The 14748-nt window shown below is 41.7% G+C and overlaps 1 protein-coding gene across 1 annotated transcript; it reads right to left on the bottom strand.

The window, feature by feature from the left end:
* Positions 1–2291: 2291 nt before the first annotated feature.
* LOC117673497 (uncharacterized) lies at positions 2292–14089 on the bottom strand. The gene is made up of 2 exons (XM_060685394.2): positions 13968–14089; positions 2292–8214 (listed from the first exon to the last, which is right to left on the bottom strand). The coding sequence occupies exon 2, from the start codon at positions 7581–7583 to the stop codon at positions 5124–5126; it is 2460 nt and encodes an 819-aa protein (XP_060541377.1). The 5' UTR covers positions 7584–8214; positions 13968–14089; the 3' UTR covers positions 2292–5123.
* Positions 14090–14748: the final 659 nt, after the last annotated feature.

Below are 14748 nucleotides of genomic sequence, written 5' to 3'. Positions count from 1 at the left end.
CTGGGAATGTTTTTTAGTCCTTCCATTCCACTACAAGCTGGATCTCCACCATGGGTTTTTCCTTTGATGCATGCTTGCTATCGGCTGTCATAGTAATGGTGGGGCGGGGCATGGCATTTAGGTTTGGGAAGTGAGCTGGTGTGGTGAAGACCCATGTGAACTAAAAGGGAGGTTTGCTCTCAAGAACTATTGCACTGCTGAGTGGAGTTGTTTACACTAAGCAAGGCCAACCGTCCTGTAATTCCAGATGGACTAAAAGACCTGAAGATGAGTTTCACATGGTATTATATGGTATTATGGGATCAACATTCCCCCCAGGAACATTCAGCCTGGGTCCCTGGGTGGGGGGAAGCGTTTTGGGGAAACTTTCAACTTGTAACTTTTGTGCTTTTGAATCAGATCTTGCTTTGCTTTCTCCGCCATAATTTCAAACTCAATAAAAGTACCTCTTCACTACCTCAATGGAGTCGGGGGTTTTCTTTCTTGGGTTTTGAACAGAGGCAGGCCTGACATTAAGCAAGATCGGCCAACCTGGAGACCTAGTCCACTGAGGGGGCTGAGCACATAATGTCAACCCACGGGAGCAACCAGGAAGACTGGAGAGCCTTGGGGTCAACCTCCCCCCCCCCAGCCACATCTCTGCCATGAGGAGACGGAGTGGCTGGAGGAGCTGCAGCTCAAAGAGAAAACGGTCCGAGCCAGATGGTTGCTGGGATTCTTCCTAGCTCAAGTTTGGAATCACATGCAGGAATATGGAGAGAACTTTGCTTCAGAGGTAGCCAAAGTGAGATGTGTCACCATGGCCCTGGAAGGGGCCACAGCAGATTGGATGGTGACTCTTCACAACGATGCCCCTTAACTGAGGGATTACAACCAGTTTATGATAGCACTCAGCACGTGGTTTGAGGATTCTCTAGCTGAACGCAAGACTAGGACGAGGAAGACGACCATAAATCAGTAGCAGAATACACCCAGGAGTTTCGTGAGTTGGCCTGCCACATGCATGGCTGGTCCCCAGAAGTCCTGATGGAGTGCTACAAAGATGGGTTTAATGAAGACATCGATCAGAGCTGCATCTCCCGGGGAGCCCAAGACCTTCAGAGCTGGTATGTGTTGGTAGCCGAGGTGGAAATCAATCTGGCTAGAGATTGGCACCGTGGAAGTCAAGTTGAAGCAAGCCTTCCCCCTCTGCCCTTAAAGAGGCCCCGAGAGCTGCCAAAGGCAGGCCAGCAGCCAAACTGAGGTCCATGGCATGCTTCAAGTGTTGGAAGGAGGGGCACCGAGCAGCTGATTGCCCCCCAAGCCAAATTCCAAGCTGACAACTGTTGGGGGCAGGAAGCCTGTGAAACAGCCAGTCAAGCTCCATGAAACAGCGCTGAAAGGGGTAGAGGTCATTGAGTTCATCCCTCCTGGCCAGGAGCTGTGAACTCTGACCACCCCAGAGGAGAGTGAGACTGACTCCGACCCCTGGTAAGTCAGCAAGTGGCGCCCATGACCATCCCGGTGGAGCTGCTGGTGCCCTCGTCTGGCACCCAGGGGAAGATGCTAGACCTTGTGGACTCAGTGTGTATGAGATGTGTGATTAGGCCCAAGGTGGTAGAGAAACTGGGACTGAGACTGAGAACACTGAAGGTGCCCATAGCATTTTGCTAGCTAGATGGGTCGGTAGCTGGGGGAGGTTCCAGCTCACTTTGTAACTGAACCAGTGGATGGGGGAACCCTGAACTGAGTTTCATTGTAGTCCTCGGAATGGAGCGACCCCTCTTGCTTGGATTAGCCTGGCTCCAAAAATGGAACCCTCATATGAATTGGAGGAGGGGGCTTTTATGAATCCATTCCACATAGCCAGGAAGAAGTGGGGGCCAAAACTCCACCCAGAGCCAAGGTTACGAGGGAGCTAGGGGCTATGGTGAGCAAGTGCCTAGATGGTGAGGAGAAAATCCCAAAAGGATACTGGGACCTCAGGGAGGCATTCAGTAAGAGCGGCTTGAATGTGCTCCCATCCTATTACCCCACAGACTGCAGCAAAGAAATCCTCCTGGGGGTGAAACTCCCTAAGCCAAAGATCTACTCGATGACCCTGTGACAGCTGGAGGAACTACTAGCCTTTATTGACAAAAATCTAAAGCAGGGCTTCATCCAACCAGGTAGGCCATGAGTGGCTGCCCCTGTGTTGTTTCGTGAGAAAAAGGATCCATGGGGAAATGTGGCACTCATAATCTGGAGGACAAGAAGGTAGAAGACGAAAACTCCACATGGTGGAGTTTCACAATAAATACATGATATCCAGAAACAGGTAGTTCACATTTATCAAACAAATTTCCACATGTTTTCTTTCCAACTACAGGTCTAAACCCGAGATGTGTTGACTAAAAAGGATCAGGACAGTATTTGGAGTCATTCTCATCTACACACTCAATGGGAGTTCAGAAATTAAATTCAAACCTTCTCCAAACTCATCAACTTTTGCCGCATATGAATTTTTATTGTATGCAATAAGGAGTTACTTTGCCCTAAAGTACTGTCCACAGACTGAACATTTGAGAGGTCTCTCCCATGCGAGTCCTCTAGTGCAGCAGTTCTCAACCTGGGGGTCGCGACTCCTTTGGAAGTCGAATGGCCATTTCACAGGGGTTGCCAAGCCCTCTCTCGCCCCCCCCCCACGCCTTCACTCACCCTCACCCTCTGCCTCTGTTGATCGTCGGTTGCCATTCGCTTACCCTGCCCACTCCCAATCTATTGCTGCCTCTGGAGTCCCAGCTGATGGCTAGAGGGAAAAAAACTTTAAATTCTTGCCGCGGGGCTTCAAAGAGCCGCCCTACTCTCAGCTGTTTTGCGGAGGGCTCTTTTGCTAGCTAGCTGCAAAGAGGTAAATTCCTGGAGCAGATTTTTTTTCCCCTAGCTATGCTGAAAAAGCGAAATTGAAAGTAAAGCAAGGTCTTTGCTGCAACGTGACAAAATGAGGCAGAGAGATTTCTTTTTCTTTTTCTTCACCAAAAAAGGTAGGTGCAAAACTGCAAACAATGGGAAATTTAGGGCAAAAGAGGAGGTTCAAGATTTTAAAACACAAAAGAAAAAAAGCTCTATTTAACTAGGGAATTGTAATAATTGAGATACTATTAATTGTATATTGTGTTGAAAGCAGAAATGGTTAAGTTGTGGTTTGGAGGAATATATGGGGGAAATTATTTGGTTTATTATTATTGGTAAATATAATTAATTAATTTGTAAGAAATTGGGTTGCATGGAAATAATTGGAATATTCATGTTCATATTGATTAATATACAACAAAGATAGTTATATAACTAATTGATTTATATTAAAATGTTGAATTTGTATTAAACAACTGTATTACATAATTACATAATTAACCAATGTGAGGATGGATATAAAAATAGATGACAACATGAAGGGGTATAATATAGAATAGAAGGGAAAAATTGAATTTGATTAAGATTAGAGATGAGGATGAAGGGTAATATTGGTTTTTTTAAAAAAATAGATGAGGAATAAATATGGTAAAAAGGAAATATAGAAATTGTAAATTTAATTGAAATGACTAAACACTTGTGTTGGAAGAACTATCCTTCTGGGTTCTGCTCCAAGTGGGGAAAAAGACACTGGAAACATGGAGACTGCTTGGAAAGATGGTTTAATGGTGGACAAGATCACATGGCTTGAGTTCCTGAACAGAAAAGGGGCAGATACAGTAAATCCTATGGTTTTTATGCTCTCTCTGGCTTTACATTTCTTGGGACCCCGAAAGAGTATCCCGATTGGTTGTCAGACTCCCAGAGGGTGGGGGGTCTTAGCTAGCCTTGCTGGCTGATGGTCACATGTGCTTCCCAGGTCACATGTGGTGAGTTTCGGTTGCTATATGGGGCCCATTGTGTTAGTTTCTGTTGCTATTGTGTTACAAATGTCCTTTGACAAAGGATAGACTTTCTGCCTCTGGCCCATTAACAAAGGGTGGGGGGCAGGAAGGTGGGAGCTGCTTTGTCTGTAAAATATGCTTCTCCATTTCTCATCCAGGGAAATATAATATTCTGCCTTTTTAATATTTCATTCTTCTAGGAAAGGGGTGGGTGCTAACCTCCTACAACTGTTTAAATTTGTGAACCGGCCAAATACTCTGTTCAAAGAAAATACGTTGTATGTGTGTTTCTAATTATTGCTATTTATTCCTATTTGTTCTCTTTTATTCTTTAAAGTTTAACAATTCATTCTTTATCTTAATATCTTTATATTTGTTTGGGGTTGGCTTTCTTCCCTTTCATCTTTTTTATTGTACAGCAATCTTTCTCCTCAAACCTACCACCTCTCTTTTCTTTCCTTCTTACTTTCTCTTCCCCCCCTCTTCTTCTCCCTACTTCCTCTTCCTTTCTCCTTCTCCTCCTCTCTTCCTCCCTCTCTTACCCTCACTCCTACTCTAATTTCCCTTCCCTTCCTTCATCCCTCTCTATTGCTGTATCCTTTTATGCATATGGACTACTCAGAGGGCTGAAAAAGTTATTTTTGACTGGTCCTCGCACTTTTGACCAGTCCTCGAATTTACGACTGTCCTCACATTTTACGTTTTTTGCCCTATCTTATCACCATGGTGAAGAGAAGCAGTTGTGAAATGAGTGACATGGTTGTTAAGAATGCTGCACAGGCATAAATGTGAGGATGGTCATAAGTGTGAGGACCAGTCAAAAGTGCAAGGACCTGTCAGAAATGACTTTTTTCAGCCCTCTGAGTAGTTGCTATACACATAGCCATGGCCACCCAGTCACATGACCTCCAAGCCACGCCCACAAAATAAGCCACACCCACAGAACCGTTAGTAAAAAAAATTAGAACCCACCCCTGGTTGGGGGTCACCACAACATGAGGAACTGTATTAAAGGGTCGTGGCATTAGGAAGGTTGAGAACCACTGCTCTAGTGTTTCACCAGGTTTCAATTGAAATGAAAAAATTTCTCACTATCAGGGCATTCAAAGTGTTTCTCTCACCAGTTGAGAATTCTGACTGAAACTTTTGCCACAAACAGGACACTAATACGGTTTCTCTCCTGTGTGAGTCCTCTGATGTTTCACCAGGCTGGAAGTACAACTAAACCTTTTCCCACAGTCAGGACATTCAAAAGGTTTCTCTCCTGTGTGTCCTCTGGTGATTTGTGAGCTGCAATTTTGTAATGAAACTTTCCCCACAATCAGGACATTCAAAGCGTTTTTCGCCTATGTGAATCCTCTGGTGTATCACCATTTGGGACTTCTGACAGAAATTTTTGCCACAAACAGAACACTCATACAGTTTCTCATCTGTATGAGTCTTCTGATGTTTCATCATTTGGGAACTCTGACGGAATTTTTTGCCACAAACAGGACACTCATATGGTTTCTCGCCTGTGTGAGTCCTCTGGTGTATCACTAGGTGGCTTTTGTGACTGAACCTTTTCCCACAGAAAGGGCATTCAAAGGGTTTATCTCCTGTGTGAATCTTCTGGTGACTCATGAACTGGAATTTTCTAATGAAACATTCCCCACAATATGGACACTGGTATGATTTCCCTCCTGTGTGAGTCCTCTTGTGTTTCACCAGGCTGGAAGTACGACTATACCTTTTCCCACAGTCAAGACATTCAAAAGGTTTTTCTCCTGTGTGTGTCCTCTGGTGATTTGTGAGCTGCAATTTTGTAATGAAACTTTTCCCACAATCGGGACATTCAAAGTGTTTCTCGCCTGTGTGAATCCTCTGGTGTATCACCAGGCAGCTTTTGTTACTAAACCTTTTCCCACAATCAGGACATTCAAATGGTTTCTCGCCTGTGTGAATCCTCTGGTGTATCACCATTTGGGACTTCTGACAGAATTTTTTGCCACACACAGGACATTCATACGGTTTCTCTCCTGTGTGAATCCTCTGGTGCATCACCATTTGGGACTTCTGACAGAATTTTTTGCCACAAACAGGACATTCATACGGTTTCTCTCCTGTGTGAGTCCTCTGGTGCATCCTCAGGTGGCTTTTGTCACTGAACCTTTTCCCACAATCAGGACATTCAAACGGTTTCTCGCCTGTGTGAGTCCTCTGGTGTATCACCATTTGGGACTTGTGACGGAAATTTTTGCCACAACCAGGACACTCATATGGTTTCTCTCCTCTGTGAGTCCTCTTGTGTATCACCAGGAGGCTTTTGTGACTAAACCTTTTTCCACAGAAAGGGCATTCAAAGGGTTTATCTCCTGTGTGAATCCTCTGGTGACTGATGAACTGGAATTTATTAATGAAACATTCCCCACAAACCGGACACTCATATGGTTTCTCTCCTGTGTGAGTCCTCCGGTGTATCACCAGTTCGGAATTCTCTCTGAAACTTTTCCCACAAAGAGCACATTGAAATGGTTTCTCTCCTGTGTGAGTCCTCTGGTGAATCACTAGGCTGTAGTTGTGTCTGAAACTTTTCCCACAAAGAGCACATTCAAATGGTTTCTCTCCTGTGTGAGTCCCCTGGTGAATCACTAGGCTGTAGTTGTGTCTGAAACTTTTCCCACAAAGAGCACATTTAAAAGGTTTCTCCCCTGTGTGAGTCCTCTGGTGAATCACTAGGCTGTAGTTGTGTCTGAAACTTTTCCCACAAAGAGCACATTTAAAAGGTTTCTCCCCTGTGTGAATCCTCTGGTGTACCAACAGTTGGGAATTGTGACTGAAACTTTTCCCACAAAGAGCACATTCAAAGGGTTTCTCCCCTGTGTGAATCCTCTGGTGTACCAACAGTTGGGAATTGTGACTGAAACTTTTCCCACAAAGAGCACATTCAAAGGGTTTCTCTCCTGTGTGAGTACTCTGGTGTGTCACCAGGTGTGACTTCTGACTGAAACTGTTACCACATACAGGACATTCAAAGGGTTTCTCTCCTGTGTGAGTCCTCTGGTGTTTAACCAAATGGGAATTCCAAATAAAACATTTGCCACAATCAGAACATTCAAAGGGTTTCTCTGCTGTGTGAGTCCTCTGGTGTCTCCCCAGGCTGGAATTGTCAATGAAACGTTTTCCACAAACCAGACACTCATATGGTTTCTCTCCTGTATGAGTCCTCCAGTGTATCTCCAGTTCGGAATTCTGTCTGAAACTTTTCCCACAAAGAGCACATTGAAATGGTTTCTCTCCTGTATGAGTCCTCTGGTGTACAACCAGTTGGGATTTGTGACTGAAACTTTTCCCACAAAGAGCACATTCAAAGGGTTTCTCCCCTGTGTGAATCCTCTGGTGTACCAACAGTTGGGAATTCCAACTAAAACATTTGCCACAATCAGAACATTCAAAAGGTTTCTCTCCTGTGTGAGTCCTTTGGTGAATCACCATGTTGGACTTCTTACTGAAACATTTACCACAATTGGGACATTCAAAGGGTTTCTCTCCTGTGTGAGTCCTTTGGTGAATCACCATGTTGGAATTCTTACTGAAACATTTCCCACAATCAGGACATTCAAAGGGTTTCTCTCCTGTGTGAGTCCTCTGGTGTATCACCAACTTGGAATTCCCACTGAAACATTTCCCGCAATCAGAACACACATATGATTTCTTTTTTGTGTACATTTTCTAGTGTATCACCACACCGGAGTTCTGACTGAAACTTTTCCCACAATCAGAGCTTTCAAAGGGTTTCTCCCTGGTGTAAGTTCTCTAATGTATCACCAAGTTGCCATGCTCACTACATTGGGAGCCATTGTAGGGCTTCTATGTGGGTCCTTCCATGAACTACAAGAGAGCTGTTGTGACTAAAGTTTTGGCCACATAAACTTCTTTTCTCCATTGTGGATCATTTCATGCATACTCCATTGCGATTTGAAACATGCATGTTTCCCACAATAAACATGTCTGTGCAGTTGCAAAAGGAGATCACATGACCCTAGAACACGACAACCATCATAGCTGTCAAGCATTCAAATATAAATCATGTGACCATGGGGCTGTTGCAGTAGTTGTAAGTGTGAAAAATGGTCATAAGTCAGTTTTTTTAGTGGTGTAATGTATCTATAATGTGTCCTGCATAGTCTACTTTTTCCAGTTCAAAATCTCATCTTGATCACCTGCTGGGGAAGGAGAAGAATTTTGGGGTTTTCTGAAGGAAATGGAAAACATTTTGATTTCTGGATTGATTTGCTTTCCTTTTTAATGTTGCTTGTTATTCTGTTGTCCGGAGTGCTCTTATTGGTATCCTCTTTATCTATAAGATTCAAAGAAAAGGGCAACTTTACTGTTTTTAAAATGGCTGTAGAAGGTATGAAAAAAGAAAAACATATACATTAATGGCAGAAAGCAAATATGCCTTTAGCAATGCTAAAATAACCTTAGAGTAATTATGATTTACTTGACACACTGAAGATTACTGAGATTCATGTTCACATTTGCATTCAACCATGAAATTCTCTTGTTGACTTGGGTCAATACACATTCTTAGTACAGCAATTATTGGATAGACTCGTTGTAATTAAGATGAATGCAACATATAACAGAATAATAAGAGTTGGAAGGGACTTTGAAAGTCTTCTAGCCCAACCCTCTGCTCTACTATTTCAGACAAGTGGCCGTCGAATCTCTTTTTGAAAGCCTCCAGATAGAACACCGAAAACCTCTGAAGACAAGCTATTCCATTGGTCGATTACTGTAATCATTAGGAATTTTCTCTTTAGTTCTAGGTTGCTTCCCTCTTTGGTTAGTTTCCATCCACTGTTTCTTTTGGTACTTTGGAAAATAGTTTGACTTGTTTTTGTCTTTATAGGAGCCCTTTGAATATTGGAACACTGCTGTCATGTCTCCACTAGTCCTTCTCATTAGACTAGACATACCCAATTCTTGTAACTATTCTTTGTATGTTTTAGCCTCCAGCACCTGAATTACCGAAGATGGATTTTCTGTTTCAGACTTTACCAATACTTGTAAATGATACTCCATTTAAACAATGGCAGATGGAAATCTCTAGGTATATATTGCAAGAATGAAATATAAATTATTGCAAGACGCTAAGGATACGCTAAGGAAAGAGGAGGGTTTATCAGATTTGAAATTGTACTTTGATGCTTGTTGTTTTGTCTGGCAAAAAAAGTGGGTGACTCTTCAAATTAAGAGGTTATTTGACAGAGAGGGCCATGAATTAGATTTTGATGGCACGAGTGTTTATGGTATGATATGATTAGGGAATGATATAAAGGCAATGAATTTTGGAAATATAAAGAAGAATTTTTTATCTTTTATGGTGGGCATGTCACAAAGGAATGTTGGAGTAAGATACACATCTTAACACAGAAGACTATTAAAGTGAATATAAAGATTAAAGCAGTTAGTATTTTTTAGGCTTAATGGATAAAGAACTTGAAAAAAATGGAAGATTGATGTTATATATGTTGATGGAAGCAAGAATACTGTACGCACAAAAATGGAAGAATATTTTCATTCCCACGATGGACAAATAGCTTCAAAACCTTATGCCGTTAGAAGAGATGGCTAAATTGACTACTTTGATTAAAGAAAAGAACAGGATTAATTTTGTTTCGACATGGAAACCGCTTTTGGACTTCGTTCTTGAGATAGAAAATAAATAAGGGTTTGATTTTGGGATTTTGTTGATAAGTTTGTTGTAGAATGCTAGTTAATATTATTATATAAAAGTAGATAGTTGAGGTTTTATGTTAGTGCACCAAAAGGAGTCAGAAGTCAATGCTTTTCTTTTTCTTTTCCCCTTAACCTTACACTTTTCTCACTCCCCCTTTTCCTCCCTTCTTGCACCATTATGTTCATTTTTCTTTGCAATTCTATATTTTATATTTTGATCAATTAATAGCTGATTGGCGGTTGGATCTGCCTCCCGGAATACCACCAATCAGCTGTTCCAGGATGCGGGGAATGCTGCCGCCCATTGGCATTGGTGCCACCCATCGCTGCTGCCACCTATCACAGCCTCCACGCATCCCATTTTTGGCCCATTCCAAGGCAGCAGAGATCACCGCTGGCACCTATCCCCACCGCCTGGAACGGGCCAAAAATGGGATGCGTGGAGACCGAAAACGGGGTGTGTGGAAGCCGAAAACAAAATGTGCAGAGGCCAAAAATGGGGCACACGTAGGTGACAGTAGGTGGCAGTGCTGATGGGTGGCACTGCAGGGATTGCTGCCGCCGCAGCAATCCCCACAGCCTGGAACAGCTGATCGTTGGTATTCTGGGAGACAGATCCAATCGCCAATCAGTTGCTCGTGCTAAATCAGGCTGTGCTGAAGCTGACCAGGCTGTTTGCTGCAAGGAGGCAAATTGCTGGGAGGCAGAGGCAAAGGCGGGGTGGGGGGGGGTTCCTGCCCAAAAGCTAGGTGCGTCCTACAGTCCGGAGCATCTTATGGTCTGAAAAATAGAGTACTTCTTGGTAAGCTAGAAAAAAGTGGGATAGACAGCATCACCACCAGATGGATTCGTAACTGGCTACAAACCGTACTCAACGAGTAGTCCTTAATGGGTGTAAGTCTACATGGAGGAAAGTAAGCAGTGGGGTACCACAAGGTTCCATCTTAGGTCCAGTACTCTTCAATATCTTCATAAACTTAGATGAGGGAATAGAAGGGGAACTTACCAAATTTGCGGATGATACTAAGCTGGCAGGAATAGCTAACACCCTAGATGATAGGTTCAAGATCCAGATGGATTTTGACAGATTTGAACACTGGGGGGTTCGGCGCACATGCACACATTCGCTCATGCACGCACGTGCTTTGGACACTCAGTCCAGAAAAGGTTAACCATCACTGTCATAAGCAATCAGCAAGGGTGATGGTAAATGGAGATATGACTGAAAAGATTAATATTATGAAGGGTACAAGACAGGGATGTGCTTTATCCCCGTTGTTATTTGTATTGACATTGGAGGTATTAAATAGAAATATAAAACAGGATAAGTAGATAAAGGGTATGGAAATAAAAAAGGAGGAATATAAATTGCATGCATTCGCAGATGATTTGATATTTATTTTAGAAGATCTGCAAGAAACAGGACCAATGTTATTAAAAAAAATAGAAGAATATGGCAAGGTGACAGGACTGAAAATTAATAAAATGAAAATTTTAGTGAAAAATATAACAGAAAAGCAGAAAAGGGACTTGACGAAGAGACTAGATACTTCAGATTACAAAGAAAGTAAAATATCTAGGGATATAATTAACAGCAAGATGTATAACAATTAAGGAAGACAACTACTATAAGCTAAAAAAGCAAATTGAGGTAGATTTGGATAGATGGAAAAACCTGCAATTATCGTTAATAGGAAGAATAGCAACAATTAAAATGAACATATTACCGAGAGTATTGTTTTTATTCCAAACAATCCCGATAAAATTGGAGAAAAAATATTTTGAAGAGCTCAATAAGATAATAGTGAAATATACATGGCAGGGGAAAAAAGCGAGAATCAATCTAAAAATGTTACAAGATGTAAGAGATAGGGAAGGGTTTGGACGACCGAATTGGAAATTATAATACCAGGCAGCAGTGCTAACTTGGATGAAGGAATGGATTGTATTGAGAAATACAAAGTTATTGACATTGGAGGGACATGATCTGCAATTAGGTTGGCATGCTTTTTTATGGCATGGGAAAAATAAGATACATGGTTACTTCCAAAGTCATAAGAAATGCTTTGTTATTAGTATGGGAAAAAATTAGAGAGCAATACTATTTGAAGATACCAGTCTGGCTTTCGACTGGTATGGAAGCACTTATACATCCAAAGATTATTAATATGGGAAATATTTTTAGATACAAAGATATTTTGTTGGAAAAGGGGGAATGTAAAATGAAATGTGAACTGGAAAAACAGGGGATTGATATGGATTGGTATACACAGTTGCAAATACAATCTAGATATGAAAAGGATGCTAAACTTTATGGTTTTTATATGGAACTGACAGAATTGGATAAGATATTGACAGGAACAGAAGAGAGAATGATAAAAAAATTGTACAGTTACTTATTGAGCGTTAAATTAGAAGAACAAGTCAAAGAAACAGTGATAGCATGGGCAAAAAACTTTGGTCACATCAGGGGTGAAATGCTACCGGTTTGCACTGGTTTGGGCAAACCAGTAGCGGTGGCAGCACGTGGTTTGGAGAACCAGTAGTGGTGGCAGCGTGAGCCTCCGCCCACCCGCCCGGACGTCGTTACTTCAGGAACTGTAAATATTGATTTAAAACTGGAATTGTTTCTGTCGGGGATTTTACCAAGAATTTATAGTAAAAAAAACTATATATTTGATTATTCATGTAATAACTGCAGCTAGAATTGTATTTGCACAAAATTAGAAAAGCGAAGAGATCCCTATAGATGAAAAAGTGATTAAGAAAATATTAGATTGTGCAGAAATGAATAGATTAACACTAGCAGTACAAGAAAAGGAGAACATGGGAGTTATTTTATCAATGGTTAGAGAATAAATATGAAAGCAATAGATAAGTAAAGAAGAGAAATGTTAGGTTTTTGTTATTTTTATCAGTATTATTATTATTTAGTATTAATATAAGAATGAACGTAACAAATGAATATGGTGGTAAATTTAATTGTTAAGACACAAATAATTTTATACTCAGATGACACACTGTTTAATGTAAGATAGAATGTTTGTAATAAAAGAAAATAAAAAACTCAAAAAAAAAAAAAGCTATTTCCCAAGGCACCCGAAGGCCAGACAAGGAATAATGGATGGAAACTGAACAAGGAGAGATTCAACCTAGAAATAAGGAGAAATTTTCTGACAGTGAGAACAATCAACGCAACTTCGGAAGTTCTGGGAGCTTCATCACTGGAGGCTTTCAAGAAGAGATTGGACTGCCATTTGTCAGAAATGGTGTATGGGGTGGGGTGGGGAGGTGTTGGACTATCTTCCAAATCTGATAATTTGTCTGTCTAATAACAGGGTCCATAAAAGAACAAAAGAGTTGAAAGGGATCTTGGAGACCTTCTATCTAGTCCAATCCCTTGCTGAAGCTGAGGAACCTGACATCTTTGTCATCCAAAAGATACAGGATGGACTGAACTAAACACTAAGAGAGAAGACATGAAAGGGCAACAAACATATTTGGGGGCTTGAGGCTAAAGCATATAAAGAGGGTTGCAGGAGTTGAGTATGTCTAGTCTACAGAAGAGAAAGAGAAGGAGGAGGGGTGAAATGATAGAAGTCTTCCAATATTTGAGGGGCTGCCACCAGGGTGGATTTGATTTAAATTGAGTCTATTTAAATCATGATTTAAATCATAATTTTTAAAGAGCAACTGTCATCTCTGCTACTCCTTTGACCCACTGTTGACTCACAGATAGTCCCAGTGTTGCAGAATATACAGCCTTGTGCTACATAACTAAGCTCCATTTCATGCTGAATAAACTAAATTATTTATGTATCTTAAATAGAAAACTATCTTACGATAGATTTTTACCCCAAAAGTTTTTTATTAAAATAAATTCAATAAAAATTAAAAAAAATCTGATTTAAATTAAAAAATCCGATTTAAATCAAAAAAGCTGATTTTTTTTTGATTTTTTAAAAAAAATCATTGATTTTTATCCACCCTGGCTGCTACAAAGAAGAGGGGCTCAACCTCTTCTCCAGAGCATCTGAAGGCAGAACAGGAAACAATGGATGGAAACGAATCAAGGAGAGAAGCAACCTGGAAATAAGGAGACCTTTCCTGACTGTGAGAACAATTAACTGGTTTGCCTGCAGAAGCTGTGGTTGCTCCATCTCTGGAGGCTTTGAAGAAGAGACTGGACAGCCATGTGCCTGAAACGTATAAGGTCTCCTGCTGGAGAAGGGGGCTGGACTAGATGACCTCAAAGATCCCTTCCAACTGTTATTCCTCATTCTAGTTGCTTCTCTGCTTCCAGGCCGTGGAGGGAACTAAACAGCCTGAGTTGCTCCCGGATTCCCCTCCGATCTGCCCTCAACTCACCTTCCAGCAGCTGCTTCCATCCTTGGAAGAAGCAACAGAGCCGCCACGCAGGGCTCTCCTCTCCTCTCCTGTTCCTTTCCGGAAGAGGAAGTTCCTCTGTACTTCTCCCTTTTCATCCTTTCTAGCAATACAGTACTTGATGGTTTTAACTCCTTTAAACTCAACCATAGAGAACGCTGTTATACTGTTGGCTTTTTAGGCATAGATGCTGCCATCTAGCGGTAGGAGGCCAAAAAACAGGCTTGTCCCTTCTCTACCCATGGCATTGGCCAGATCTTCTCACTGATCACATGCTATCAAGTCATTTTCAGACTCCTAGCAACCTATTGTAGGAAGTTAGCACCCACCCCTTTCCTGGAAGAGTGAAATATTTTAGGAAATATGAAAAAGGCAGAATATTATATTTCCCTGGATGAGAAATATGAGAAGCATATTTTACAGACAAAGCAGCTCCCACCTTCCTGCCCCCCACCCTTTGTCAATGGGCCATTAAGTCCTGGGCCAGTCTACTCTACATAACAAAGATCTACCTCCTTCAGGCAGAGCCATAGTAGGAATTGCCAAAGATCCATCAAAGATAGGATTAGCTCTCTACACAATATCAGCAGAAACTCACCACATGTGACCTGGGAAGCACATGTGACCATCGGCTAACTAAGACCCCCCACCGCCTGGGAGTCTGACAACCAATCAGAGTACTCTTTCTGGGCCCCAGGAAGTTCAAAGCCAGAGAGAGCATAAAACCTGAAAAACTTGCTGTATCTGCCCTTTTTTCTGTTCA

This window comes from Pantherophis guttatus, chromosome 2 (assembly GCF_059756535.1).
Source record: "Pantherophis guttatus breed Tessera chromosome 2, ASM5975653v1, whole genome shotgun sequence".
Lineage (NCBI taxonomy): Eukaryota > Metazoa > Chordata > Lepidosauria > Squamata > Colubridae > Pantherophis > Pantherophis guttatus.
Note: the sequence above shows the minus strand (reverse complement) of the source record. Positions and strands in the feature narration are given on the sequence as shown.